Source organism: Aspergillus japonicus (genome assembly GCF_003184785.1).
Source record: "Aspergillus japonicus CBS 114.51 unplaced genomic scaffold BO86scaffold_2, whole genome shotgun sequence".
In the NCBI taxonomy this organism is placed as follows: Eukaryota; Fungi; Ascomycota; class Eurotiomycetes; order Eurotiales; family Aspergillaceae; genus Aspergillus; species Aspergillus japonicus.
Window position 1 is genome coordinate 138,752 of NW_020291639.1, and position 23,186 is coordinate 161,937.

A 23,186-nucleotide genomic window follows, 5' to 3' on the forward strand; every position below is an offset into this window, starting at 1 on the left:
TCCCTTTCATCACCACAACCCACAACCCCCACCGATCAGCCACAACTTTTACCCTTATTTCACCTGAAACCCACTACAATACCAACCAGCAAAATGTCCGCCTCGGAGACTACCCCGGAAGACACGCCCGACCAGACCGCGGAGGAAATGATCGCCATGCTCGCGTCGCTGGACGTGGACATGCAGGGCTCGGAGAATAATTCCTCGGAAGACAAGCCCGACCTGACGGCGGAGCAGCAGGCGTTGTTGAATGCGATGTTCGAGCCGCTGGAGGGGGGGACGCCCAGCAGCGACGCGCTGGGCGACCTGGCCCCGAATTTGACCGCGGAGGGGCGACGCATCCTGCTGGACCCGGCCAACACCCCAATGCCGAGCGTCATCGACCTGGCGAAAGCCCTGCGCACGCTGCGGACGGACCTGACGCCGGCGAGCGTGACGGGGCTGCAGTTTCTGGCGGCGCGGTACCGCAAGTACACGCACTTCACGCGGCGGCTGCGGGTGGAAGGGACGCGCACGGGGCCCAACACGCTGTTCAAGCGCAACTCGGACCTCATGCTCCTGCAACCGATGTACATCCCCGAGGTGCGGCGCCTGTACAACGTGCTGCACAAGAGCTTCCCGCTGATCTCGGAGTTCGAGCTGGCGCTGGGGCCGGCGGGAGCCCCCTTCAACGACATCCTCAACCCGGGCGACGTGCCCAAGTGCCTGTTCCGGGTGATCAACTACATGCGGCGGCATATCACGCACCTGTCTCTCATCATGGAGGCCGACGACTGGTACATCGAGGGCCCCGGCGAGTTCCACACGCCGCACCTGTATGACTGTGTTGTGGAGGACCTCGAGGAGCTGCGCGTGCAGTGGCCCTACTTCGTGGACGAAACCATGCCCAGCCCGCCGCGCAAATGGCCGCACCCGTGGCTCAAGTTCTACGAGCGCACCTTCAAGACCCCGGTCCAGACGCTCATTGTCGAGGGCCGCGGGATGGACAGGCCCGACACCCCCGTGGGGCCCACCCTCAACGCCATCCCCTTGGATGACAGCAACCTGCGCAACCTGACGCTGACCAACCTCGTCCTGACGGACTGCGACATGTGCATCCTGATTCCCAAGGTCGCGAAGCTCGAGTCCATCACGCTAGAACAGGTCCGGTTTGAGGGGGACTGGCCGTCCATGCTGAGGATGCTCGCGCGTTTATGTCTGGATCTGAAGCGATTCAAGTTCCAGCAGGTGGAGTGGGCGCCCGATCACCATAACGGCAACGGCAATGACAACGCGGACGAGAGCAACGCCCTCCGCATCAACTCAAGTGGTTCTTCAGAGGAGGCGGACTTTGATAAAGCCCTGTACCGCCTGGCTACATTCAATGAGGCGCTGCGTTACTGCGCCGGTGTTCCTTTGTGAGTACCGTAGACCTTTACTGATTCCTCCCGCTAACTGGCCACTAGACTTGTGATCGGTAGCTGGGGGGTTTCTCAAAATAGTTATAAATATTATCAAAAAATAAAGCTATCCACCAGAACCACCATTCAACTCTTGTTCCAAATTCATCATGATATTCGACTGTTAAAATCACACCTCAGGACAAACGCTAGTACCCCACACCACTAATCATGACCTTAAACACATCCTGCCGGCCCTGCCGGACGAGCTCAAACGCCTCCTCCGCCTGCTCGAACTTGAACCGGTTGGTAACCAACTTCTTCACATCGATCTTCCCAGTCGAGATCAGCTCGATGGCCGCGGGATAGCACCCGGGCAGGTAGCGAATGGACCCCTTGACGACCAATCCCCGCACACAGACCGTGGTGATGGGGAACAGGACATTTTCCTTGCCCATGCCGGCCTGCACATACGTGCCTCCGGGCCGTGCGGCCAGCACGCCCAGCTGCACACACGCCTCCGCCCCGGAACACTCGAGCACGACGTCCGCGCCGTCGCCGAGCCCGCACCGCTCCTTCACCAGCGCCGCCACCCGTTCCGCATGCACCAGCGGCTCGACGCCTTCCTCCCGGAACGGGGCCAAGAACGTCTCGTCCGCGCCATACGTCTTGGCGACCTCCAGCCGGCTCTCCACGACATCCACCCCGATGACCTTACTCGCACCGTACGCCTTGGCCACCGCCTGGCACAGCACCCCGATGGGCCCGCAGCCCAGCACCAGCACCGTCTGATGCGGGCGCAGGTCCGCCGTCTTAGCGATCGCCACCGCGACGGACACAGGCTCTACCATCGCCGCCTGCTCCAGGTCCATGTGCTCCGGCACCTTGTAGCAGAAGTCCGCCGCCGTGACGTAGTACTTGGCCAGCGTGCCGTCGTAGGGCGGGGTGGCGGCGAAGATCATCCCGGGACAGAGGTGGTAGCTGCCGCGGCGGCAGTAGTCGCAGCGCCGGCAGGGGAGACCCGGCTCGACGGCCACGCGGTCGCCGGACTTAAGGTGTGTGACGGCGTCGCCGACCGCGGCGATCACGCCCGAGGACTCGTGGCCCAGCACCATTGGCCCGGTCACGACGTAGTCGCCAATGCGGCCGCGTTGCCAGCTGGAGGGGTAGGGGTATTAGTTCGTGCCTTGTGCCAGAAGGGTACTCTTGTGCTGAGAGCAGAAGACGGAGGGGACAGAGACGCACTAATGGACCTGTACAGTAGAGTCGAGATGATTAGCGCTGCAGAAGGAAAAGGAAGAGAAAGAGCAGGAGGGCATACATCGCTGCCACAGATACCCGTCTGGGCGACGTGCACCAACACATCATGCGGATCTTGTAGCTCGGGGACCGGACGGTCCTCGATGGTCACCTTCTTGATGTCTTGAAGGACGAAGGATGGGTTCTGTTGACTGAGGTCAGGGTTGAACGCTCAACATAGGCTGCGTGAGGGTGACGCCCACCTGCATTGTGCTGAGGGTGACTGATTGACGTTGAGCTGGATTGATGTTGGCTTGTTCGACTGCTCAAAGCAAGCTGTATACTTGCCTTTATATAGCAATGACGTCTCTGTGTGCTGGATTTGCGCGGGGCAGCGACAAAGCATGAGATGCAGATGTGGGGTAGTCGCCGCGGACCGTGGATAGAGGGCTGTATTTCCGAAAACGGTAAATCTGGCGACCCCGCTTCGGCGGAAGACAAATCTGCCCTTTCGGGAGTGCCTGTGGTGCCGATTCGCGGTCTGGATCATCGCTACCCTGCTTCCTAGGCAGCCGAACTGGAATCCGAGGTGGATATCGAAGTGGGGATGCGATAGACATAAGAACGGGGACGATGGCTCTCTGACTTTACGAGCCCCAGCAGGTTAACAAACTCCCTGAGTCCACAACCCCACCAAGACAACCCAACAATCAAGATACCCCAGCGTCACCGCATAATGCCTCCCTCAATCCCTCAGGCCTCGAACCTGGCCGACCTTTTCAGTCTGAAAGGCAAAGTTATCGTTGTGACAGGCGCTTCCAATCCCCGAGGCATCGGGATGGAAGCCGCGCGAGGCTGCGCCGAAATGGGCGCCCACGTTGCCATCACGTACCACACGCGAAAGGAATCCGCCGAAGCAAACGCCCAAGAACTGTCGCGCGCCCATAACATCCAAGCCCGCGCGTACCACTGCGACATCCGTGACTATGCCGCTGCCGAAGCCTTGGTGGAGACCATCATCCGGGACTTTGGCCAGATTGACGGGTTCATCGCCAACGCGGGCAAAGCAGCCGACGCCGGGGTGCTGGAGGGGAGTGTTCAAGATTGGATGGATATCATCCAGACAGACTTGAACGGGACCTTTCACTGCGCCCGGGCGGTGGGCAAGCACTTCAAACAACGGGGCGCCGGGTCGTTCGTGGTGACCTCGTCCATGTCCGGCCATATCGCCAACTTCCCGCAGGAGCAGACTTCGTACAACGTGGCCAAGGCCGGGTGTGTGCATTTCGCGAAATCGCTCGCCAACGAGTGGCGGGGGTTCGCACGGGTGAATTCAGTGTCACCAGGGTACATTGATACGGGGCTTTCGGACTTCATTCCCAAGGAGACCAAGGAGTTGTGGAGGTCGATGATCCCGCTGGGGAGAGAGGGCATGGCCAAAGAGCTTAAGGGGCTTTATGTGTATCTGGTGAGCGATGCAAGCTCGTACACCACGGGTGCCGACATCATTGTTGATGGTGGCTATACCGCTCGATAGCGGCGTTCCGTAGGTAGTTTTGAATATATCTTCCAGGTTTACCTATCTTGTCTCTTTGTGGCAGGGTGAATAGTTGTGCCCTACGGTCAAGTTACCTCTCGTCAGTATTTCGGATTGGTGGTGTATAAGGGATCCGCCATTCTTCAGACAATGCCTGGACACGATAGCAGGTAAACACTCCAAGATTGTCATCAATGCTAAGAAGGATAGCCAGCACTTCCTGTCGCTCCTTAGGCTCTCCCAGGCATCGTCCCGCCATGTAGAGCGGCTGGATTAGATACTTTTGCACAACATCGCTCGGCATCCCACGAGAAATAGGAACGATCTCCATGGCGTGGCGACGTAGGCCTTGCTGCAGTCCGGTGTAGGACCGCAGAAGATCCGTGTGGTTCCGTGACTGTTGGAGAAAAACATCCTGTGGCTGATGGATCAGCAGCACAATCCGGGCCATGTGGTAAAACGCCATGGCTATCGCGCACGTGTCACTGGCATACCAGGATTCCGCCGAATACTCCTGCTCACTTTCGTTGGCTTCCGGAGTGGACTGCCATGCCACGGGCGACGAGAATGTCACGGGAAGCGACGAGTGCCACTGATCCAGCTGCTCGCTCACTCGAACCCACTGGGTAGAGTTTGTCATGTCTATGGTAATCACTTGGGATAGCAGCCAGATGAGACTTTTGAGAAATATGCACTCAGTAACCTGTTTTCCTCCTTGGTGAAAAGATAACTGTCCCGCATCGTCCAGTGGCAACCCCATTCTGCGCCAGAGTCCATGGTCTCCGAAGTCGAGTCGAGGGGGCTTGTCGCCCACAACTTTGAGCCTGAATGTCAGCTCTAAGTCCGATGGGCTGTAGCAGCTAGATACTGGAAACTGGAGCAGCGGTCACAGGTTGGAAGGATAGCCATTGCAGGACTTACAAGCATCGAGGACATCATTGAGCGCGAAAAACCAGAAGATGGTGTCGAGTGCTAGAGCAGGCTCCGGGACTGACAGCTCGGACAGGAAGACGATCGGGTCCACGAGATGTGGGTGAAGGAGTTTGCAAACCCCGTTCAAATGACCCGACCAGGCTCGCATACTGGCGCTTAGGTCTTCATACTGCGAGAGAATACAAGAGGCCAAAATCTGAAGCGGCCCTACATCAATGCCATGATTATTGGCATTCGAATGGTTCGAATTATGCGTTTGGTAGAGGGACGAAGGCGATAGCCGATACGTGGCGGCATGGCCGTGGGATAATTGCCGGGCTAGGAGCTGAATTGCTCTTTCGTAGTACTTGGCCCCGTACCAGAGGAAATCCAGATTTGACTCTGCGAAAACCTTCAACATACGGGTTTGACATCTGGTCCGCTGGATTCGCGCTTCAGGATCCTTCATGTGACCGAGCTGTTTCGCGGCGAGAGCACATGCGGAATAGCGCACCAGGGCGCTCTGTCGAGATATTGCCACGACATATCGGCTGAAGTACGGGCGCAGGTCACAGCATACATCCAGAAATTTTGCCGGGCCTTCGGAGAAGTAGCGTAGGAGAAAGGCGATCTCTTGTTGGTCACGGTGCGTGTCACCGGGGAGATCCGACGCAAGAGAGCCAGGTGTGCCCAGGGCATTCGTTGGTTGGGTTGCAGTGGAATAGGCATCCCCTGCACAGTTCTGCGGACTGGGTCTCTCTTCAAACAGAAGGTGGGAGGGTTCTAATTGGGTGGCAGAAGGACCGCCAGTCACGGGGGCACTCGATATGGGCGAAGGGTCGCGGGGGTCACTTTCAGCCAGTGCCCCAGATCTGGAGTGTGGGTCGGTCTCGATACCAGTAACCACAGGCGGACCTTCGACGCTAGCACGGCCTGGAGTCAAGATCAGCAATCTATCCAGCATCGAAAGACATGCGTCTGAACAAGTTAAGTTGCGCACCTGAAACCCCATCCGTCCCTCGCCTCCGTGGTCGCTTGGGAGGACGGCGGTGGGTCGAAGAGGAGGAGTAGGGGTGAGTGATGAACAGACTATCGACCAGGTGGCAGACTCGGCCGACTCGGACGCAGTGACCGCATTGCGGTTTCTGTTCGTCGCACTTAATTCTCCTTTTCCGGCATTCGGGGCTAGGAAGAGTCCATGCGCATCAGCAATTGTGGGGAGGGGAGAGGTAGGGGTAGGGGTAGGAAGGGGGGGGGGGAGCTTGGACATACCATCCCTTGCGCGACCGCGGGGTTGCACGAGACGATGCAGTCGGAGCTGACATGAGAATGAGAGATAAGAAGAGGAGTAGTAAGGCAGGGCAGGAAGTGAGCACGAGGTGAGCAGGAAGAATTGCCAATTCTGTGATGATGTTGATGATGATGATGATAGGAGTTGGGATGATCATTAAGGTGGAAAGAAGAAGAAGAAGAAGAAGAAGTGGAGTTGAGTTGATGGCCGAAAGAGGCAGTGATTGTTCCTCGCCAGATTTGCCCGATCGGGAAATGCCCCCGCAATCCGCCTATTCTGCCCGATTGGGTAATTCTAGGTTTCGTGAATATCTCCTCCTCCTCCTCCACTGTCTTGCTCATCTGTTCAGTCCCAGTCCCAGTCCCAAGTTTTACGCAGTTTGTATGTACATGAAGCTGCGGCAATCCTCCAGCTATGAGTGCAGAGGACGAACATTAGAGTTCACTGATGGAGCATAAATTGGGGTTCGGATTCCCCCCTATCGACCACCTGAAGAAAGACCAGCATAGCATTCTCACGTATCACATCTCTCTCATACACTTCTCCCTCCAATTGATTTCTCCAGTTGACCCTCATATTCAATCAACACCATGCCTCTCTACCAACCCTCCGATGTGAACCGACATGTCCTGTCGCAGTTCTCTCTCAAGGGCAAAGTGGCCGCCGTGACCGGGGGAGCCCGGGGGATCGGGCTGGAGGTGGTGCGTGGCCTAGCCGAAGCCGGGGCCGACGTAGCCCTGATTTACAGCTCCAACGCCGAGGCCCAGGAGTCGGCCGCCCAAATCGCCGCCGACAACAATGTCCGTGTGCAGGCCTATCAGTCCGACGTCACCACTCGCAGCACCATTGCCGCCACTCTGGACCAGATTGCAGAAGACTTCGGCCACTTGGATGTGGTCGTTGCCAACGCCGGGGTGTGCACCAATCGCCCCAACCTGGAGTACACCGAGGAGGACTGGCATCGGGACAATTCGGTCAACTATGATGGCGTGATGTGGACTGCTCAGGCAGCCGGTCGTATCTTCAAAAAGCAGGGTCGGGGCAACCTGATTGTGACCGCCTCAGTCAGCGCGACCCTGGTCAATATCCCTCAGACGCAAGTGGCGTACAATGCCTCCAAGGCGGCAGCCGTGCATCTGGCGAAGAGTTTAGCCGTTGAGTGGGCTGACTTTGCCCGTGTAAACTGCATTTCCCCGGGCTTCATCATGACCAAGAGTATAGCTCCCGCCCCCGGTCTTCGCAGGATGATGACTTGTCCGGACTGACCATCATGCTAGTGCTCACGCAACAGCCCCCGGAGCTGTTCGAGAAATGGCTCTCGATGATCCCGGGCCGAAGAATCTGTGAGCCAGCTGAGCTCAAAGCAGTACGATACCTACCCCTAACGGCTAACTTGTTTGGTGTGACTCCATGCTGATTTCCCTTCACAGGCATATGTATTCCTGGCGAGTGATGCTTGCTGCTATATGACGGGAGCCGATATGATCATTGATGGTGGATACACTCTGCCGTGAGGTCTCTTTCCGATGTTTGACGTTGGTCTTTTCATGTATCGAACATTAGAGTATACAAAGTCCGAGACTAGGACGTAGATAGAAATCATGCTGCTGATCTCACTTCTTCACCCCTTCAACCCACTACACCTCGTGCCAACTGGTCCAAATACCAGTCTGAGGCATGACCTCATAGGCGTCGGATACTGTGATAGCGTCGTGCCTCGTGCTCCTAAATTTCCTCTTTGGGGCTCCTGCAACCGGGAAATGGGCCGGAATGACCTCATCCAATCATGGAATAGGCTCTGCCTCTGGGAAACCGACCATCCGACTGGCCTGACACTCACTGCCGTCCATCCACTTCCCCGGAATGGGTACCCCGCAATAGGACGGATAGCCAAGCAGCCATCTGTGGAGTATCTGCCTGGTGTTGAACTCGATGGGTGGTCCACGCTATATAAAGCGATCAGTGGTCAACGACTTGAGGATCTGGTAAGTTACATAACTCTTTCTACATCTTACCACGAGCCCTTTGAGTTCTTCTCGCATTCTGTTATTGTTTCTATTTAGTGCTTACCACCATGATATGGTCCAAGAAGAAGCAGGGCGGCCAGCCCTACTTTGGTCTCTCGGGAACGTGGCTCACCGTCTGGATTACAGTATGTCTACCCTACCCAACAGCACAGCTGTGTCTCACGCAACATCCCATGCTCCAGATTGCCTGTGCAACGGACATGACTCTCTTCGGATACGATCAGGGAGTCTTCAGTAAGAGCATCTTTCCTTGCTACACCACAAGAATGCATTCCAACCGGTGCCATTAGGCGGCGTGGTCGTCACCCAGAACTTCCTCGAGGTCCACGACTTAGTCGGATCGTCGAAGACGACTACCCTCTCAACCGTGACCGCGATCTACGATGTCGGCTGTTTCTTTGGTGCTCTCGTTGCTTTTGGAATCGGCGAACGACTTGGTCGGAAGAAGGCCATTCTCTGGGGCACCGCCATCATGTCTGTCGGAACCATCCTGCAAGCCTCCTCTTACAGCCTTCCGCAGATATTTATCGGAAGGGTGATTCTGGGGTATGTCATTTTTCCTCGATATCTATCCTGGACTAGCCCTGTACTCTAGAGTGGGCTAACTCGCTGAGCACCACCCAGAGTCGGCAATGGCATCAACACGGCCACAGCCCCCGTGTGGCAAACCGAGACATCCCAGCCCCAATGGCGAGGAAGACTGGTGCTGTTGGAGATGGTGATGAACCTCGCAGGGTCCATGCTCGTGAACTGGATCAACTATGGTCTGTCCTTCAAGGGAGGGTCGGTCGCCTGGCGATTTCCGATTGCCTTCCAGTTTGTCTTCATCCTCGCGCTCTTCGCCACGGTTCCTTGGTTACCTGAGTCCCCGAGGTAGGCTCCCCGTACTCATTCTGAGATTCACCTTGACTGATAGGGCTCAACTCAACATAGATGGCTCATGCAGCACGGCCACGAAGCCGAAGCCATGCAAGTGCTGGCCGCCATAGAAGCGAAGCCCATCGACGACCCCTACATCGCCACTCAGCGGTCCGAGATTGAATACAGCATCCACTACGAGCGCGAGAACGCCATCCGCTGGCGAGACCTGTTCCGCAGCCGCCACAGCTCCAACGATACCAAGACCCTGCGTCGCCTGCTTCTGGGTGCGGGCTCCCAATTCATGCAGCAATTCGAGGGCATCAACATCATGTCCTACTATATGCCCACGGTCCTGATGGAGTCGGTCGGTCTCTCGAACCGTTCCGCGCGTCTTCTTGCCGCCTGTAGCTCGGTGTCGTACTTTGTATTCACGGCCATGGCCGTTCCGCTGGTTGAGAAATGGGGGCGGCGGGGGCTGATGCTGAGCTCGACGGCCGGACAGTTCATGTGCTTCCTGATCATCACGATCCTGCTGTCCTACGCCGACACTTTGGCTGATGGATCGAAGTATGGATCCGCCTCGATCGCCTTCTTCTTTCTGTATTATATTTTCTTTGGGATGGGGATGCTGGCGGTGCCGTGGCTCTACCCGACGGAAATCAGTTCGCTGCCGATGCGGACCAAGACTGCCGCCGTGGCCACGGCGACCAACTGGTGGGTCTTCGCCTTACTATCTTAAGGAAATATCTCTTTGACTGATAAACTCATTCCAGGATCACCAATTTCATTGTGGTCGAAATCACCCCGATCGGTATCCAGAGCCTGGGATGGCGTTTCTGGATCGTCTGGACGGTCTTCAATGCCGCCTTTCTACCCGTCATCTATCTTTTCTACCCGGAGACCGGTATGTCGTACTGTGGCTCTTGATATTTTACTCTACTGATCCGGATCTAGCAAACCGTACTCTCGAGGACCTCGATGCCTACTACCGCTCCAACCCGTCACTCATCGTGATCAACGACCCCGATGCGATCAGTGTCAAAAGACCGCAGAAGTATATTGACCATGAGGCAGAGCTTATCCAAAAGACCGCAGGGAAAGTGGATGATGTACGGAAGTCGGACTTCGAGATGGTAGAGCATATAGAGTGAGGTCTAGGGTATGTTGGCCTTCGCAAGATATTGTGATGTCGCCAGCCTGTAACGATGTATGGAAGTGCTTAGATAGGAACATGGCAAGCAAAATCATCTCCTCTTCATCTTGAAGAAGAGTAGCGTCTCGCAGTAGTCTTATGGTGGCTGCCGTATGGTGGTTGACACATCTTGACTATGTAGATCCTGGATTCATCACCCAACAGCAACCACCACCACCACCACCACCACCACCAGATAACCCTATCAATCTGCAATACGCCAACTCCAACCCCAACCAGTGGAGCTGCGCGCACCGCCACTGCTTGGCACCGGGATCGGAACGAGATACGGGCTCCACCTGCCTAATGCAGTGTGCCGGAGCGAGCAAATGGTCGAGAATGACTCCCGCCGATGATTCACGTGGGGGTGAGAAAGATAAGATTGGAGAGTATACATATATCCAGCTCAAGCCTCACTTGCCACCACTCCACCACATTCGCCCAAAAAGCTCGTCATCATGGTAACGCCACGCTCATCCTCAATTCAACCCCCTCTAACCACGCAACCGCAGACTACCGACGCCCTCTACCTGGATGACGCCACCCTCACCACCACAACCACCACCATCACCTCCTACCGCCCCATCGCCGCCCTCAGCGACCCCGAAAAGACCCTCGCCAAGAACATCCCGCTAGAAAACCACTATGCCCTCACCACCCGCCAAACCGTCTTCTACCCGCAAGGCGGCGGCCAACCGAGCGACACCGGCGTGATCCTGCTCCCAGGCAGCAACGATGACGAGACAAACCCATACACCTTCGAAGTCCTCCTCGTCCGCAAGACCCCGGACGGCGAAATCCTGCACTTCGGGCACTTCACCACCCCGGACTTCCCCCTCTCGCTCGCCTCCAACGCCCTCGCCACGCAGACCATCAACGCGGTCACCCGCAACTACCACTCCCGGCTCCACACCGCGGGCCACATCATCGGGCTCGCGATGCGCCTGCTGACCCCGGAACTCGGGGAGCGGAAGAAGGTGAAAGCCAACCACGCGCCGCGCGAGGCGTGCATGGAGTTCGAGGGACTGCTGTACAACGAGCACCGCCCGCTGATCGAGGGGAAGGTGAACGAGCTGGTGCAGCGGGCGTTACCGGTACACATCTCTTGGTGGGAGGAGCGGGAGATCGCGACCAAAGAGCTGAATATGGTGGAGGGGTTACAGGTCGGGCAGGGCGGGAAAGTGCGCATCGCGGAGATCGCGGATTTGGATGCAAACCCCTGTGGGGGCACGCATGTGGCGCATACGGGGTTGACGGGGTATATTACTATCCGGAAGGTGAGTCGGCAGAAGGGGGTGACCAAGTTGTCGTATGAGGTGCCGGTGGAGGTTTAGTTGGGGTGATTAGAGTGGTGGTTATAGATGTGGGTTGGAGATTTCACATGTATAGAGTTGTAGAATAGAATTTCATGGTCTTATCTGATGACACTTTAGAATCACTCGTAAATCTATAGAATCACAGTTCAATCCTTGTCGACATATCGTATTAAAATAGATCCCGAGCTAGGGTCATTAGTAAGGAATTTGATATGAATACCAGGTGCCACAGTCAAGAGAATTCAACCAAGCTTTCTCGGAAGACTTATGTGCAATACCGAATAAAGACTTTTGTACTTCTAGTATCAGAAGAAACTTTCGGTTGATGTTTATCAATATTAGTGTTGAGTGTAGATATTGTATTTACTGATATGTCTACTCAGGTATAGTCATTACTGAAAGTGCTACCCGTGTCGATCGCAATTGTCTAGCAGGGTACTAGACGATCGCGTCCAGTAAGTGTAGCTGACTCGCGTTGTGCAGCAGATGCAGGATCTCATGCGTAGGGCTGCAGCGTGGCGTTGTTTTGTATCTCCAATGTTTGGCCAGACCAAGTGCACGTGGGCCGATTGCGGCCCATCTGAGGCGTAACGACCATTACTCGGACTTAATACTAATGCAGAGGCCGTCGTCACTGGCCCGAGCAAGCGGTTTATTGCGTCCAGGTTCGCATACACCGGGTTCCAGAACTGCAGACATGCTGCAGGGACTGTCACTTCCGAGCACAAGCATTCACTCGGCGAATAGCCAAGGCGTCAGAAGGATCACAGTGTCTTGACTGGGCTGATGCAAGAATGTATGGCCGATACCAAGCTTTGGCTAGGCGGCTTCCAAGGTGCTTATTTCTAAAATTGCAAATCATATACGAGGTGATGTGACCACCCTCAGTCTGATCTTAACCGGATAAGCCTGAGTAACTATCTAGCAAGAGCATCCCGATATGACCTTCACCAGTGATTCGAATGAGTAATAACTATCTCAGCTGTGTACTGTGCTTTAATTCGGCTTCTTTTACATCACTGCCTCTAGAAACAGCAGCAGCAGCAGCAGCAGCAGCAACAATGACAACAAAAGATGAGGAATTCAAGCGGGAACGGCTTCATTAATTACCCCCCAAACCAGCCTAGTGGCAGGATCGGAGATTACGCCGTGCAAGACCCGCTTCGCCCCTCATTCAACCAATGGACCAGCGATGCGATAACACGCCTTGGCTTCCCCGCGTGTGATTGGGATCTTCCGTCGGCCGCCGCCGGCTTATCCCATGTCACTCTTCGTATCTTCTCCGCACCTAGACCTAGGAAAATACCTCGAGTTACTTGTTTCTTATCACCGGTCCGACAGCGGAGGGGAATGTCGCTTCACTTTGGGAAATTGAGCACGTGGGCAGTTTCCTGTCTCTGTCAGTGGTCAATTTGCCCTCTTGCTCCATCGTCGGAGATGAGATTGACCGGATCAGACGGCCATTGCAGCTCCCCGCGATGAGGGGATGAGGAGATGAGACGATTGTCGGCTGGAGGCTATATAAGGGCCTGCAGAACACCATTCAAGTTGCGAGAGAGAGCAGTAGGCTTCAGATCATCGCTGGATTAACAAGGCTCGCACCTTGCCTCCCATCTTTTCGCTTCTCTGTTCTTCCTCATAACACATCCTCATGCCCTCCTCCTCGTCCCTCCTCCGGGCCGCCTATGCTCTAGGTCTGGCTACCGGAGCGTCCGCCTTCTCCTACCCCGCCGCGATCCCCCAGTCCACCCAAGAAAAGCAATTCTCTCAGGAGTTCCGCGATGGATACAGCATTTTGAAGCACTACGGCGGCAACGGCCCCTACTCGGAGCGAGTGTCCTACGGCATCTCCCGGGACCCGCCCAGCGGGTGCGCCGTCGACCAAGTCATCATGGTCAAGAGACACGGCGAGCGATACCCTTCACCCAGCTCTGGCGCGGGCATCGAGGCCACCCTGGACAAGGTGTACTCAGCCAACGTCTCCGAGTGGAAGGGAGATCTCGCCTTCCTGCAGGACTGGACCTACTACGTGCCCAACGAATGCTACTACAACGCCGAGACGACCAGCGGACCGTACGCGGGCCTGCTCGATGCATACACCCACGGCAATGAGTACAAGGCGCGGTACGGCCATCTCTGGGACGGCGAGTCGGTGCAGCCCTTCTGGACCAGTGGCTACAGCCGCGTCATTAACACGGCTCGCAAATTCGGCGAGGGATTCTTCGGGTACAATTACTCCACGAGCGCTGCCCTCAACATCATCTCTGAGTCCGAGACCCTAGGCGCCAACAGCCTCACGCCCTCCTGCGACGTTGACAACGACGACTCTGTCTGCGATAACCTCGTCTACGTGATGCCGCAGTTCAAGGTGGCAGCTGCGCGCCTGAATGCGCAGAACCCGGGCCTGGGCCTCAACGAGACGGATGTCTACCACTTGATGAGTAGGTCATGCTACCACTGCAGCTGAACATTGACTGACGAATGTAGCCATGGCCTCCTTCGAGCTCAACGCTCGACCCTACTCCGACTGGATCAACGCCTTTACCCAAGACGAATGGGTCAGTTTCGGGTATCTCGAAGACCTAGACTACTACTACTGCGCTGGGTAATCCCCCTCCTCTGCCCTCGGATGAATGGCCCCAACCCTAACCTCGACCCAGACCCGGCGACAAGAACATGGCCGCCGTCGGAGCTGTCTACGTCAACGCCAGCTTGACGCTACTGAACGAAGGCCCGGAAAAGGCCGGCTCCCTGTTCTTCAACTTGTAAGCCTCCCTCCCAGTGTCACCGCAGCCCAGCCACCGCAAATTTACTGACTTCACCATAGCGCCCACGACACCAACATCACCCCCATCCTAGCTGCGCTAGGCGTGCTCATTCCCGACACCGACCTCCCCCTCGACCGCATCCCCTTCGGCAACCCCTACAGCATCGGCAACATCGTCCCGATGGGCGGGCACCTGACCATCGAGCGGCTCAGCTGCAACGCGACCGCCGCCACGGCGGAAGACACGTACGTGCGCCTGGTGCTGAACGAGGCCGTGCTCCCGTTCAACGACTGCCAGTCCGGGCCGGGGTACACCTGCTCGCTGGACAACTTCACCTCGATTCTGAGCGAGAGTCTGCCGGACTACGCGTCGACGTGCCAGGTGCCCAGCTCGTACCCGCAGTACCTGGACTTCTGGTGGAACTACAACACAACCACTGGGTTGAACTACCGGACGACGCCGATCGGGTGTCAGGAGGGGGAGAGTTTGGAGTAGATTTACACATGGTTAGACTCAGTAGTGAGACTAGGAGCTATGAATGAACCATCCTACCTTCAGGTCTACGTCCTACATGCTACATTCCACAGCGCAAGTGCCGGAAGTGGGGCATAAATCATTAGGATAGAAAAGAAAGCACCGCAAGGAGGTCAGATCCTCCTCTCCGTCTCGGTGACATAAAACGACTTTTGCACCCTAACCATCCTCTCACTGCCCACGACATCCGTGCCCCACTGCCCGCCGCCCACCACGCCCCCAACCGTATTTTCATACTGAAACCCCATCCCCGTCAGACTCTCCTGACTGTCACTCTTCCCTCTCTCCCTACCCCTCCCATTCGCCTCATTGGCATTCCCACCAACAACAGTCGCCATCGCCATCGCCGTCGCCGACCGCTCCACGCCATGCACATCCGGCCGCCACGCCGTGTCCACCAACTCAACCTCAAGATCCTGATCCTTCTCCGTGCGCGTGCGCGAGAAGCTCGAGAACGGGAAGCTGCCGCGGGACCGGGAGTGGGGCTTGCGGGAAGTGCCGCCGCTGCGGGTGGTGTACGTGTAGGCGTAGGGGGTTTTAGCGGGTGCCGACGCCCCGTGGTCCAGGAATTTGCGGAGCAGCGGGCGAAGAGTGACCAGACTGCCGGCTGTGATGCCCAGGCCGAGTTCCAGGAAGGACCAGAGATCGATTTGGTAGGTGGAGTCTTTTGCTGTTAGCTTTACCCTTTCGGGGGTCGGGGGTGATGGAGGGGTAACGTACACAGGAAGTCCAAATCCTTGTAACTCGGTAAGAAGGGGATACGGATGATCAGGGCCAGGCATGCGCTACACAGGTTAGTAATTTATCGCACGATTGAAGAGGGAGGCAGTTTGTCAAGGGGAAAAGGCACATACACACAACCCATACTCAGCGTCGCGCCCAGCGCAATCTTCGTGCGGGGGTTGATCTGCAGTTTGCGCACGAGCAGGATCGGCAACAGCCCTAACGCCAGATCGCACGCCGCGCAGATGCTGCTGTACACGTAGGCGACGACCAGCAGCACCGAGGTGTCGAGGCATTTGCCCTGTCCGGTGCGCTCCCAGAACTCCGAGACCGGGTGGCATTGCAGCACCATGAAGAACCAGAAGACCAGGCCCACGGTCACCGAGGCGCAGATGGCCGTCCACAGGATGATCCGGTGGGATTGGCGCACGGTCAGGCGCAGGAGGGCGAGCGCGATGGACACCTTGGCCACGCCGGAGGCCCACATGTAGATGAGTTGGCCCAGCCACCACCACTTATCTGGTCAGTACCGTCGGAGATTGTGGGATAGGAGGATGGTGGAAGGGGAACGTACCAGCATGGCGCGGTGCAGGTCGTCCATACTCCGGAAGTCGGTCAACTTGCGACCGATACCTTCCTTGGCGCCGATGATGGCGCAGACGGTCAGGAAGATGTTCAGTACCTAGGGGTGGTCAGTTTGGCAGCACGACACATGCAAGAGTGCCAGAGAGGCCTACCGTAGCAATCACCATCAACCCATCGTCCCATCCAAACGCCTTGATCAGTCGCAGTCGCACGTACGAGCGCAGGCACACGGTGATAAACGACACGGACATGCACACGACGGCGACAATCAGGATCTCCTTGCTGCGCCCTTCGACGGGCATCATCTTGGCGGTGGTTCAAACGATTCTTTCACTCTTTCATCCGATGGAGGTGGTAATCTTGTGGTAAAATGCTTGTCGCCGGGTCGGATGTGTTAGCTGCGATATGTGGTGCGGGAACGGCCAAAGACTTTTATATGAAGCAGCGACGGAAAGCACATGTCCGGTCGAGTAGGCGTGACTCGCAGAGTTGAGGTTGAGACGAAGGCGCACGCTGCAGAACCTTAACTCAAATATAGTTCTCGTGGGGATGGTGTAGGTTCAAGGAGAGTCGCAAATCGAGTCAATGGGTGTGGTGGCCGCACTACCGAGAGTCGGGTCCTGCCCAATTGCGGTAGTCGAAAATCAGTGACTGGATCTGACACACAGGAGAAACCCCGACTGCTGACGGGCGGGCGATGCGGACGGCGCCCGTGTACTTAAATGACTCTCACGGTGAGGGGGGGAGAGGGTGCGCGGTGTTTGGGCTTCGAGAAGGACCCAGTCTCGCCCTTCGGTTATCAGTCTGTCCAGGCAGGATACGAGCTGGTCATGGTTCTCCCAGCCCAGAGAGCAGATTAGCGAGGGGATCGGCCATGGCGACTGATTCGAGAGGGGGCAACACTCCACGGTTCGTCGCAGGATCGAAACTACCGGGCTAGTGTCGCGCGAGCGATGTCTGAGTGAGCATGGGGCAGGTGGTGTGGGAGAGTTCCAAGATTCAGGAACCACGATGGCGATATGGATTCATGTGGGGCAGTCGCCGGGCGTCGAGCTGATCAGCAGGAGCTTCGGCTCCAGGTGAATGGCAGATCCGCTAAGAATATCCCGAGGGTGTATCAGAAAGTGCCGCGACACGAGGTTATTCGATGTTGACAGAGATGACAGAGTTGACATTGACCATGTGTTGTCAGTTCTGTATTGCAGGGCGGTGATTTCAAATCTGCATGGAGTGAGTCCCCGATCGATCGCAGAACTCTCGATCAGGATTGCAATTAATCTCCAGCGGACATCGCCAAGGCATTTGGCTGATCGAGCTGAGCAGCGGCGATAGCCGGAGCCCCTGCGGACTCGGAGGCTGGAACCGACCTCCCTAAAGCGGATAGGGGTGGAGTGCCCTAACCCGAGCCTTGACTCGCTGACCTCGCCTACCGACTGTCTCTAATCCCAGTCCAGCATAGACTGACTGAACCAGTGGCCTGCAAGCGAGACTGCTCTCGCTGCATCCCTTATCCACCCGCGTCTGGGATGGTGAGAAAGACCTACGCATGTACTATATACAGCGACGCACCTGCCACCGTGCGGTCTGGCCAGGGAGCTGGGTGAGATTTCATTTCCCAGGTACAGCGCCAAATGACCGGCTCCAACTTTATTTGGTCTTAGGGCGAGTAGTTTCGGAGTAGTCAAGATGCTGGGACAGTGTTGTAAACACCGAGCTGCGTACTGCGATCGCAAAGCCAGCGACGAAGCCATCGCCTGATTACCCAGCGGTCGCTACCAGAGTTGCGCGATCCAGCCGACCGGATAAATAATGCAGGAAGAGCTTGTGTCATCGTGATTGATTGAGTACTACGTATATCAACTGGCACAGAATGGCCTGATGCGTTGATGTCCGATGTTGAGTTTTTAACGTTCACGCAAAATTGGGCTTCTTGTAGGAGAGGGGCAGTATTTGTTTCAAGTGTCGTGCAGCTCTCCTCTTGAGGTTAAGACATATTTCAGGTTTAGAGACTTCTCTTTTATCCTCAGTACCTGATTCAGGCCAACCTTATCTCCTATGGTGATGTCTGAGATGGAATATGCTCACGGCAGCAGACTGATCAGGATGAAAATTGACGAGGGACAATCCCAGTCCGGCTTGTTCCACTTTGAGGCAAAGCCCCGAGAATCGAATAGCAACCTGGCGGGTCGCCAGCGGCACGTGGTTGGCTACGCGACGATAATCAGATCGATTCATCGACGGACTAATTCTTAAGAAAAGAAAAGGGGAGCAGTCTGGATCTCTTCATCATTCACCCGAGTCACTTCTCACTTCTGCCTTGGATTGTGGGTTTCATTGCGCCCGAAGTCCCGGATGAAAACAACAAGCCATCCACGAAATCCCAGTACCGTGGTTCAGTAGGCGAGGTTCCGCTAGTTCGGAACAAAAAAAGAACATGGAAGACGGGAGGAAACAAAGAACGGTTGGGCTGTGGGAAAAGTGCACCCGCGCGGGTTCGAACCGTCAACCTCGGAGTGAGAGCTGTCACCATCCGCATTCAAGAAACCATGTCTAATGCCCCTGCAGCCTTTTCTGCTCTTTGAGGACGACGCAACGCTTATATTTTGCACATCTCTTAACTTACAGTCTGCTTAATGACGTGGCTTTGTTTGAAGATATGCTAGGTGTATACACTTTCTGCAACATAGACTGTCAGGACACTGTATAGCTATGGCGTCCAGGCCAGAGGACAAAACTCCCGCTCACGGAGTACAGTACTCCATCACCTTCAGCTGTCTGCGACCGGAACACATACTGGTCGCCTGGCAGCCCATTCCCCTCACAATTCTACCCCACGAAGGATGGATGAAAGCAAAGTCAACTTGGGATTGGGAATGAACCAAGTTCGACACCGATTAAGCATACGAGAACTGGACACTACCATGGAACGAATCATCGCGACCGCGGTCGAGACACGAGCCTCGCCAGTTCTGTAGGGCATCCGACGGCTGCCGATCAGGTCAGAAGCACCAGCACAGCCCGGTCAGCCGCAGTGGGGAGACACAAGCACAAGCACAAGCACAAGCACAAGGCTGACAGCTCGACATGGCCTGTTACCAATGCTAAGCAGTGTACTGAACGGACTGCAGCGAGGCTCGTATTGTTGCAAACCAACCGCAGAGATCCCTCAGCCACGCTGCGCCTCGATGAGGATGCCTTATATGTATAGTTCAAGTCCTCTGCCCCTCCACCTCAACTCCCATCGCAGCCAATCTTCCCTCCAAACCAGCCCTATCCCGGCCACCACAATGACCACCAACATGGCCCCCGCCGCCCTCAACGTCCTCTACTACTTCCAAAAACAAGAGCTGAAGCTCGACTTCAACTCCCCCGACCGTGCCCAAGCCTACCAGAACCTGAACCGAGAAGGTCGCATCTACGCGACAGAACCGACCGCCGTGTATCTGCCGCTCACCCCCTCAATGGCCTACCTGCGCGACAGCCACAACGGGCTGGTGATCGGGTTCACCACGGGCGCAGAAGCCAACCGATGGTGTCAGACAGCTGTGCTGGGCCGGCTGCATTGTCCCAGCACTCCGCATGAGGTGCGCATTCGACGCGCGTGGACCGACGAAGCCCTGGATCAACAGCTCCAGATGCAGCCGTTCCCGCTCTTCATGCCGGCGCAGGGAGAAGCGCCGCCCTCCCCGCCCACATCTGCACATTCGACTACCAGCAGCACCAAGCGACAACCGGTGACCCCAGGCTCACCACCTCACGCACAGCCGACATGGAGCCCCGAGGCACCACCTATCCAGCCGGTCAAAGCAAGTAGTCAACCAGGGAGCTATCGGGGCACCAGACAGACCATGTCGATGCAGCTTCCGCCGTCCACAGCCGCGCATCTACCTGTGCCGATGCCGGCGCAACTACTGCCGGCGCCGTTGACCATCGGGACACAGGAGCGCCCACCAGCAACGCAGGGGATTGAGCGACGGCCACGGGCGAGCAGCTTCTACTAGATGGATTGTGCTTCTTCTGGTCCTGTTTCTCAAATCGTTCCCAGCATGTACCGCATAGCGAGGTGTTAACAATGGAAATTGTACTTGAATTGTGCCAAAATCGTGCTACGCTAAGCAACCATACACGTCATGCCCTCATCCCGGTCACTTTCTCTCCGGCCAGGCATTATAGAGCCCCTCCGACACGGACACATTCTTGAACAGCACCTCGCCCTCTCCATTGTGGAAGAAGCGGATCTGGGTGGAGTTGTCGTACCACGATCTCGCCCAGGTACTCAAGGCAAAGCGCCCGTTGGCATACACCTCGACGACGGAGTTATCCACCACGACAGTGAGATCCAGCGTCTCGACCTTCTCCTGGCCGTTCTCGACCACATCGAACAACCGCAACTTGCCGGACTCAGTGAAGCGATCCAGCCCGGGATTCGTGGCCGCCGCCGCACTGGTCTGGCTGCGATCCACGACGAGCGACTCGTTGCTGAACTGGTAGTAGACGGTCGTGCGCTCCAGCTCCGATGCCAGGATCTCGAACCCGGACTGGAGGTCGGACGCGCGCGCACTCGCGGGGAACTCCAGCTGCGCCGTCAGCATGAAGAACTTGGAGCCCGGCGATTGCGTGAACGGCACGACGGCCGCCGTCTGCAGCGTGCGGTCCTCCTCCGTGGTCACCGAGCCGTTGGCCAGCAGCGCCGCCTTGGTCTCCCGTGCGATCGTGATCCCCAGCGTGCGCAGCGTGGCCGTCTTGTTGTTCGACTCGCCCACAACCCAGGACGCGCCCTCCTCGCGCACCAGCGCATTGTCGACGACGTTCTCCACCGTCTGCACCTTCAGCTCGCGGGGCAGCAGCAGCGACCCCGTCCACCCCTGCTGGGCCGTGGGGAACCCGTCCGCCTGCTCGTACTGGTCGCCCGTCAACCAGACGAACGAGATATACCGGTCGACCTCCACGCCGCTGTTCTGCGACACCGCCGAGCTAGCCGGCAGCACCTTGCCCGCCGCAGCGTAGGCACTGAACCCCCAGTCCAGATACCCGGCCATGGAGGGGGAGAACTCGACCTTGGCGCCATCCTCACCGCCTACCCCGACCTCACCCGCCGCCCACAGCATATCGTGGATACTGGAGACCTGCGGCACGATGGGCCGGCCAGACCCCTCAGTGCCCAGGGTGACAAACACCTCCCCAGTCTTGGGGTCATGGCCCTCGTCCGTGAGGAAGAGCACATTGCCCGTCTCGAAGTTGAACCCCCAACGCCCGGCCCAGGTGCCCTCCGCACCCCAGCTGGAGTTAGTAGCCTCCTGCCACCACTCGCCAAGGTACTCCCAGTACTGGAACTCGGAACCATTGCCGGCGTTCTGGCGGTAGAGGAACTGGCCGGGCCCCACACCGTGCACTCCACCGGAGACAGCCACATACCAGGGGGCGTTCTTCTCGGTCCAGGCGTCGACGGCGTCCTGCACGGCCGTCTCGTTGCGTGCCACCTCCTCGTCCAAGGAAAGCAACGCATCCAACCTCGCACTACGGAAGACAAACGGGTCGCGGAACGCGGTCACGTCGACAGCGAACGGATGGTCCGCGATGACGGGGCCCTGGTCGAGCTTCTCGAAGCGGCGGCCGCCGTCGCGCGCGACGGCCAGCGACTGCGTCTCGCTGCCGCGGGTGTACGGGATGGACCAGTGGATGGGCAGGAAGGAGACGGAGGTGTACAGCAGGGTGGGGGTGTTGTTGACGCCGACGGGGATGACGGCGCCGTCGAACACGGCGACGGGATCGTTCTTCCCGCCGGGCTGGATCAGGAAGCTCCCGTTGCCGGAGGTGTCGGTGTACGTGGCCAGGTTGGCCGTGGTCGCGCCGGCGATGCCCTCGCCGTCGTGCAGGAACCCGACGTGGAAGAGCCCGGTGGCCGGGTCGGTGTAGTGCGCGCAGGGGTCGCCGATCTGGCCCTCGGCGGGGAGGATGTGCGCGCGCGGCCGCCAGAGGTGGAAGAGGGTGTTGTTGGGGAGGGTGCTGAGGTTGGTCGGGGGCGGGGCGGTGGTGTCCAGGTGATAGGAGGCTGCTGCGCCGGTGGCAAGCGCCAGGTGGGTGGTGGTGGTGGTGAGCTTCATTGTGATGCTCTGGATGGATGGCCTTCGAGAGTCTTGCCACCGGGGTGGTGCAGGGCGCTTTATATGTCGCTTGCGCTGCTGCTGCTGCTGCTGCTGCTGCTGCTTGCTGCTGCTTCGTTCGTGATGTCCTGCTCAGAGCAGACCCTTGTGCATCGTCATACGATGAATCTCCATAGATTCTCCGCGATTTCGGCGAAATCCCGCACTGCCAGGGTTGCGGGGAGAAGGGCGCGGAGGATATCGCCGAGGTTTTGCCTGGGGTTTCGCCGACGGAGAGCTCTCGGCTGTCGATCTGGGTTGAATGGGGTTAGAGTCTCAGGAACGAGGTGGAAGGAGGGAACGTAGACGAGGTGGAGGGTGAAGGAGAACTTGATTCTTTTGTTTTCATCGCGTAAGTTGGGTGGTGGCCTAACAAGGGGGGAGTTGGGGTTGGGGTTGAGTTGAGGCTGGGAGTTTGCGGGCCGAGGAATGTACAGTAGTTACGGATTCCGGATGCGGAGGCTGACCTCAGCGGGCAACATCGTCCAGCCCTAACTTGTTCAGCCAGAACAATGAACTACGCTTCCATGGCGAACTGTATGAGTAGCATAGCACTCTCCGGGCTCGTAGGTTTCAGGCTTCCGACTGTGTATAACATCATTTCCGTGCACATTTTTTTGGTTTGTTGGTATGGCCTGGGTGGCACAGCGTTGCGTGGGTATAATATCTTGAGTTCCGG

General features: G+C 57.2%; 12 protein-coding genes across 12 annotated transcripts; 8 read left to right on the top strand and 4 right to left on the bottom strand.

Annotated features, from left to right (window-relative positions):
• Positions 1–1,401, top strand: BO86DRAFT_428543 (uncharacterized protein; the record flags this gene model as incomplete). The annotated part of the gene is made up of 1 exon (XM_025675593.1): positions 1–1,401. A coding segment is annotated over one exon (1,401 nt), but the record flags the coding sequence as incomplete, so codon positions are not given.
• A 187-nt stretch (positions 1,402–1,588) lies between these two features.
• BO86DRAFT_394571 (NAD(P)-dependent alcohol dehydrogenase) lies at positions 1,589–2,887 on the bottom strand (the record flags this gene model as incomplete). Its single annotated transcript, XM_025673218.1, has 4 exons — positions 1,589–2,537; positions 2,625–2,632; positions 2,701–2,823; positions 2,882–2,887. 4 exons carry the CDS (start codon positions 2,885–2,887, stop codon positions 1,589–1,591), a joined length of 1,086 nt encoding a protein of 361 aa, XP_025532668.1.
• A 374-nt stretch (positions 2,888–3,261) lies between these two features.
• On the top strand, positions 3,262–4,367 carry BO86DRAFT_73040 (SDR family oxidoreductase). The gene has a single exon (XM_025677610.1). It carries the CDS (start codon positions 3,355–3,357, stop codon positions 4,153–4,155), a length of 801 nt encoding a protein of 266 aa, XP_025532669.1. The 5' UTR covers positions 3,262–3,354; the 3' UTR covers positions 4,156–4,367.
• Positions 4,201–6,507, bottom strand: BO86DRAFT_73044 (Zn(II)2Cys6 transcription factor). The gene is made up of 4 exons (XM_025677611.1): positions 6,340–6,507; positions 6,068–6,252; positions 5,077–6,000; positions 4,201–4,971 (listed from the first exon to the last, which is right to left on the bottom strand). The coding sequence occupies exons 1-4, from the start codon at positions 6,390–6,392 to the stop codon at positions 4,247–4,249; spliced, it is 1,887 nt and encodes a 628-aa protein (XP_025532670.1). The 5' UTR covers positions 6,393–6,507; the 3' UTR covers positions 4,201–4,246.
• Positions 6,508–6,878: 371 nt separating this feature from the next.
• On the top strand, positions 6,879–7,966 carry BO86DRAFT_452517 (SDR family oxidoreductase). Its single transcript, XM_025676930.1, has 3 exons — positions 6,879–7,573; positions 7,636–7,724; positions 7,789–7,966. The coding sequence occupies exons 1-3, from the start codon at positions 6,949–6,951 to the stop codon at positions 7,870–7,872; spliced, it is 798 nt and encodes a 265-aa protein (XP_025532671.1). The 5' UTR covers positions 6,879–6,948; the 3' UTR covers positions 7,873–7,966.
• A 402-nt stretch (positions 7,967–8,368) lies between these two features.
• On the top strand, positions 8,369–10,459 carry BO86DRAFT_444659 (sugar porter family MFS transporter). The gene is made up of 7 exons (XM_025676396.1): positions 8,369–8,510; positions 8,568–8,619; positions 8,676–8,931; positions 9,010–9,258; positions 9,319–9,960; positions 10,020–10,150; positions 10,201–10,459. Exons 1-7 carry the CDS (start codon positions 8,433–8,435, stop codon positions 10,395–10,397), a joined length of 1,605 nt encoding a protein of 534 aa, XP_025532672.1. The 5' UTR covers positions 8,369–8,432; the 3' UTR covers positions 10,398–10,459.
• A 419-nt stretch (positions 10,460–10,878) lies between these two features.
• Positions 10,879–11,832, top strand: BO86DRAFT_384848 (ThrRS/AlaRS common domain-containing protein). Its single transcript, XM_025670971.1, has 2 exons — positions 10,879–10,899; positions 10,951–11,832. Exons 1-2 carry the CDS (start codon positions 10,897–10,899, stop codon positions 11,770–11,772), a joined length of 825 nt encoding a protein of 274 aa, XP_025532673.1. The 5' UTR covers positions 10,879–10,896; the 3' UTR covers positions 11,773–11,832.
• Positions 11,833–13,405: 1,573 nt separating this feature from the next.
• On the top strand, positions 13,406–15,017 carry BO86DRAFT_405747 (histidine phosphatase family protein; the record flags this gene model as incomplete). Its single annotated transcript, XM_025674120.1, has 4 exons — positions 13,406–14,195; positions 14,242–14,359; positions 14,415–14,519; positions 14,582–15,017. The coding sequence occupies 4 exons, from the start codon at positions 13,406–13,408 to the stop codon at positions 15,015–15,017; spliced, it is 1,449 nt and encodes a 482-aa protein (XP_025532674.1).
• Positions 15,018–15,169: 152 nt separating this feature from the next.
• On the bottom strand, positions 15,170–17,103 carry BO86DRAFT_444662 (uncharacterized protein; the record flags this gene model as incomplete). Its single annotated transcript, XM_025676397.1, has 5 exons — positions 16,517–17,103; positions 16,354–16,461; positions 15,911–16,293; positions 15,777–15,841; positions 15,170–15,720 (listed from the first exon to the last, which is right to left on the bottom strand). Exons 1-5 carry the CDS (start codon positions 16,667–16,669, stop codon positions 15,170–15,172), a joined length of 1,260 nt encoding a protein of 419 aa, XP_025532675.1. The 5' UTR covers positions 16,670–17,103.
• Positions 17,104–19,060: 1,957 nt separating this feature from the next.
• BO86DRAFT_384849 (uncharacterized protein) lies at positions 19,061–19,247 on the top strand. The gene has a single exon (XM_025670972.1). It carries the CDS (start codon positions 19,074–19,076, stop codon positions 19,239–19,241), a length of 168 nt encoding a protein of 55 aa, XP_025532676.1. The 5' UTR covers positions 19,061–19,073; the 3' UTR covers positions 19,242–19,247.
• A 404-nt stretch (positions 19,248–19,651) lies between these two features.
• BO86DRAFT_374771 (uncharacterized protein) lies at positions 19,652–20,365 on the top strand (the record flags this gene model as incomplete). Its single annotated transcript, XM_025670447.1, has 1 exon — positions 19,652–20,365. The coding sequence occupies one exon, from the start codon at positions 19,652–19,654 to the stop codon at positions 20,363–20,365; it is 714 nt and encodes a 237-aa protein (XP_025532677.1).
• Positions 20,282–22,959, bottom strand: BO86DRAFT_73100 (glycoside hydrolase family 32 protein). The gene is made up of 2 exons (XM_025677612.1): positions 22,943–22,959; positions 20,282–22,843 (listed from the first exon to the last, which is right to left on the bottom strand). The coding sequence occupies exon 2, from the start codon at positions 22,466–22,468 to the stop codon at positions 20,510–20,512; it is 1,959 nt and encodes a 652-aa protein (XP_025532678.1). The 5' UTR covers positions 22,469–22,843; positions 22,943–22,959; the 3' UTR covers positions 20,282–20,509.
• Between the last annotated feature and the right edge of the window lie 227 nt (positions 22,960–23,186).

Excerpts from the sequence above, each read along its gene's own strand:
- BO86DRAFT_384849 (XM_025670972.1), top strand. The coding sequence starts at position 19,074 with ATGGCGTCCAGGCCAGAGGACAAAACTCCCGCTCACGGAGTACAGTAC.
- BO86DRAFT_444659 (XM_025676396.1), top strand. The coding sequence starts at position 8,433 with ATGATATGGTCCAAGAAGAAGCAGGGCGGCCAGCCCTACTTTGGTCTC. Across the intron at positions 8,932-9,009 it reads ATCGGAAGGGTGATTCTGGG|AGTCGGCAATGGCATCAACA; the intron begins GTATGTCATTTT and ends AGCACCACCCAG. Across the intron at positions 9,259-9,318 it reads TGGTTACCTGAGTCCCCGAG|ATGGCTCATGCAGCACGGCC; the intron begins GTAGGCTCCCCG and ends AACTCAACATAG.
- BO86DRAFT_452517 (XM_025676930.1), top strand. The coding sequence starts at position 6,949 with ATGCCTCTCTACCAACCCTCCGATGTGAACCGACATGTCCTGTCGCAG. Across the intron at positions 7,574-7,635 it reads GGGCTTCATCATGACCAAGA|TGCTCACGCAACAGCCCCCG; the intron begins GTATAGCTCCCG and ends CCATCATGCTAG. Across the intron at positions 7,725-7,788 it reads AGCCAGCTGAGCTCAAAGCA|GCATATGTATTCCTGGCGAG; the intron begins GTACGATACCTA and ends TTCCCTTCACAG.
- BO86DRAFT_73040 (XM_025677610.1), top strand. The coding sequence starts at position 3,355 with ATGCCTCCCTCAATCCCTCAGGCCTCGAACCTGGCCGACCTTTTCAGT.
- BO86DRAFT_73100 (XM_025677612.1), bottom strand. The coding sequence starts at position 22,468 with ATGAAGCTCACCACCACCACCACCCACCTGGCGCTTGCCACCGGCGCA.
- BO86DRAFT_73044 (XM_025677611.1), bottom strand. The coding sequence starts at position 6,392 with ATGTCAGCTCCGACTGCATCGTCTCGTGCAACCCCGCGGTCGCGCAAG. Across the intron at positions 6,253-6,339 it reads CCGCGGTCGCGCAAGGGATG|CCCCGAATGCCGGAAAAGGA; the intron begins GTATGTCCAAGC and ends GACTCTTCCTAG. Across the intron at positions 4,972-5,076 it reads CAATGATGTCCTCGATGCTT|TTGTGGGCGACAAGCCCCCT; the intron begins GTAAGTCCTGCA and ends TCAGGCTCAAAG.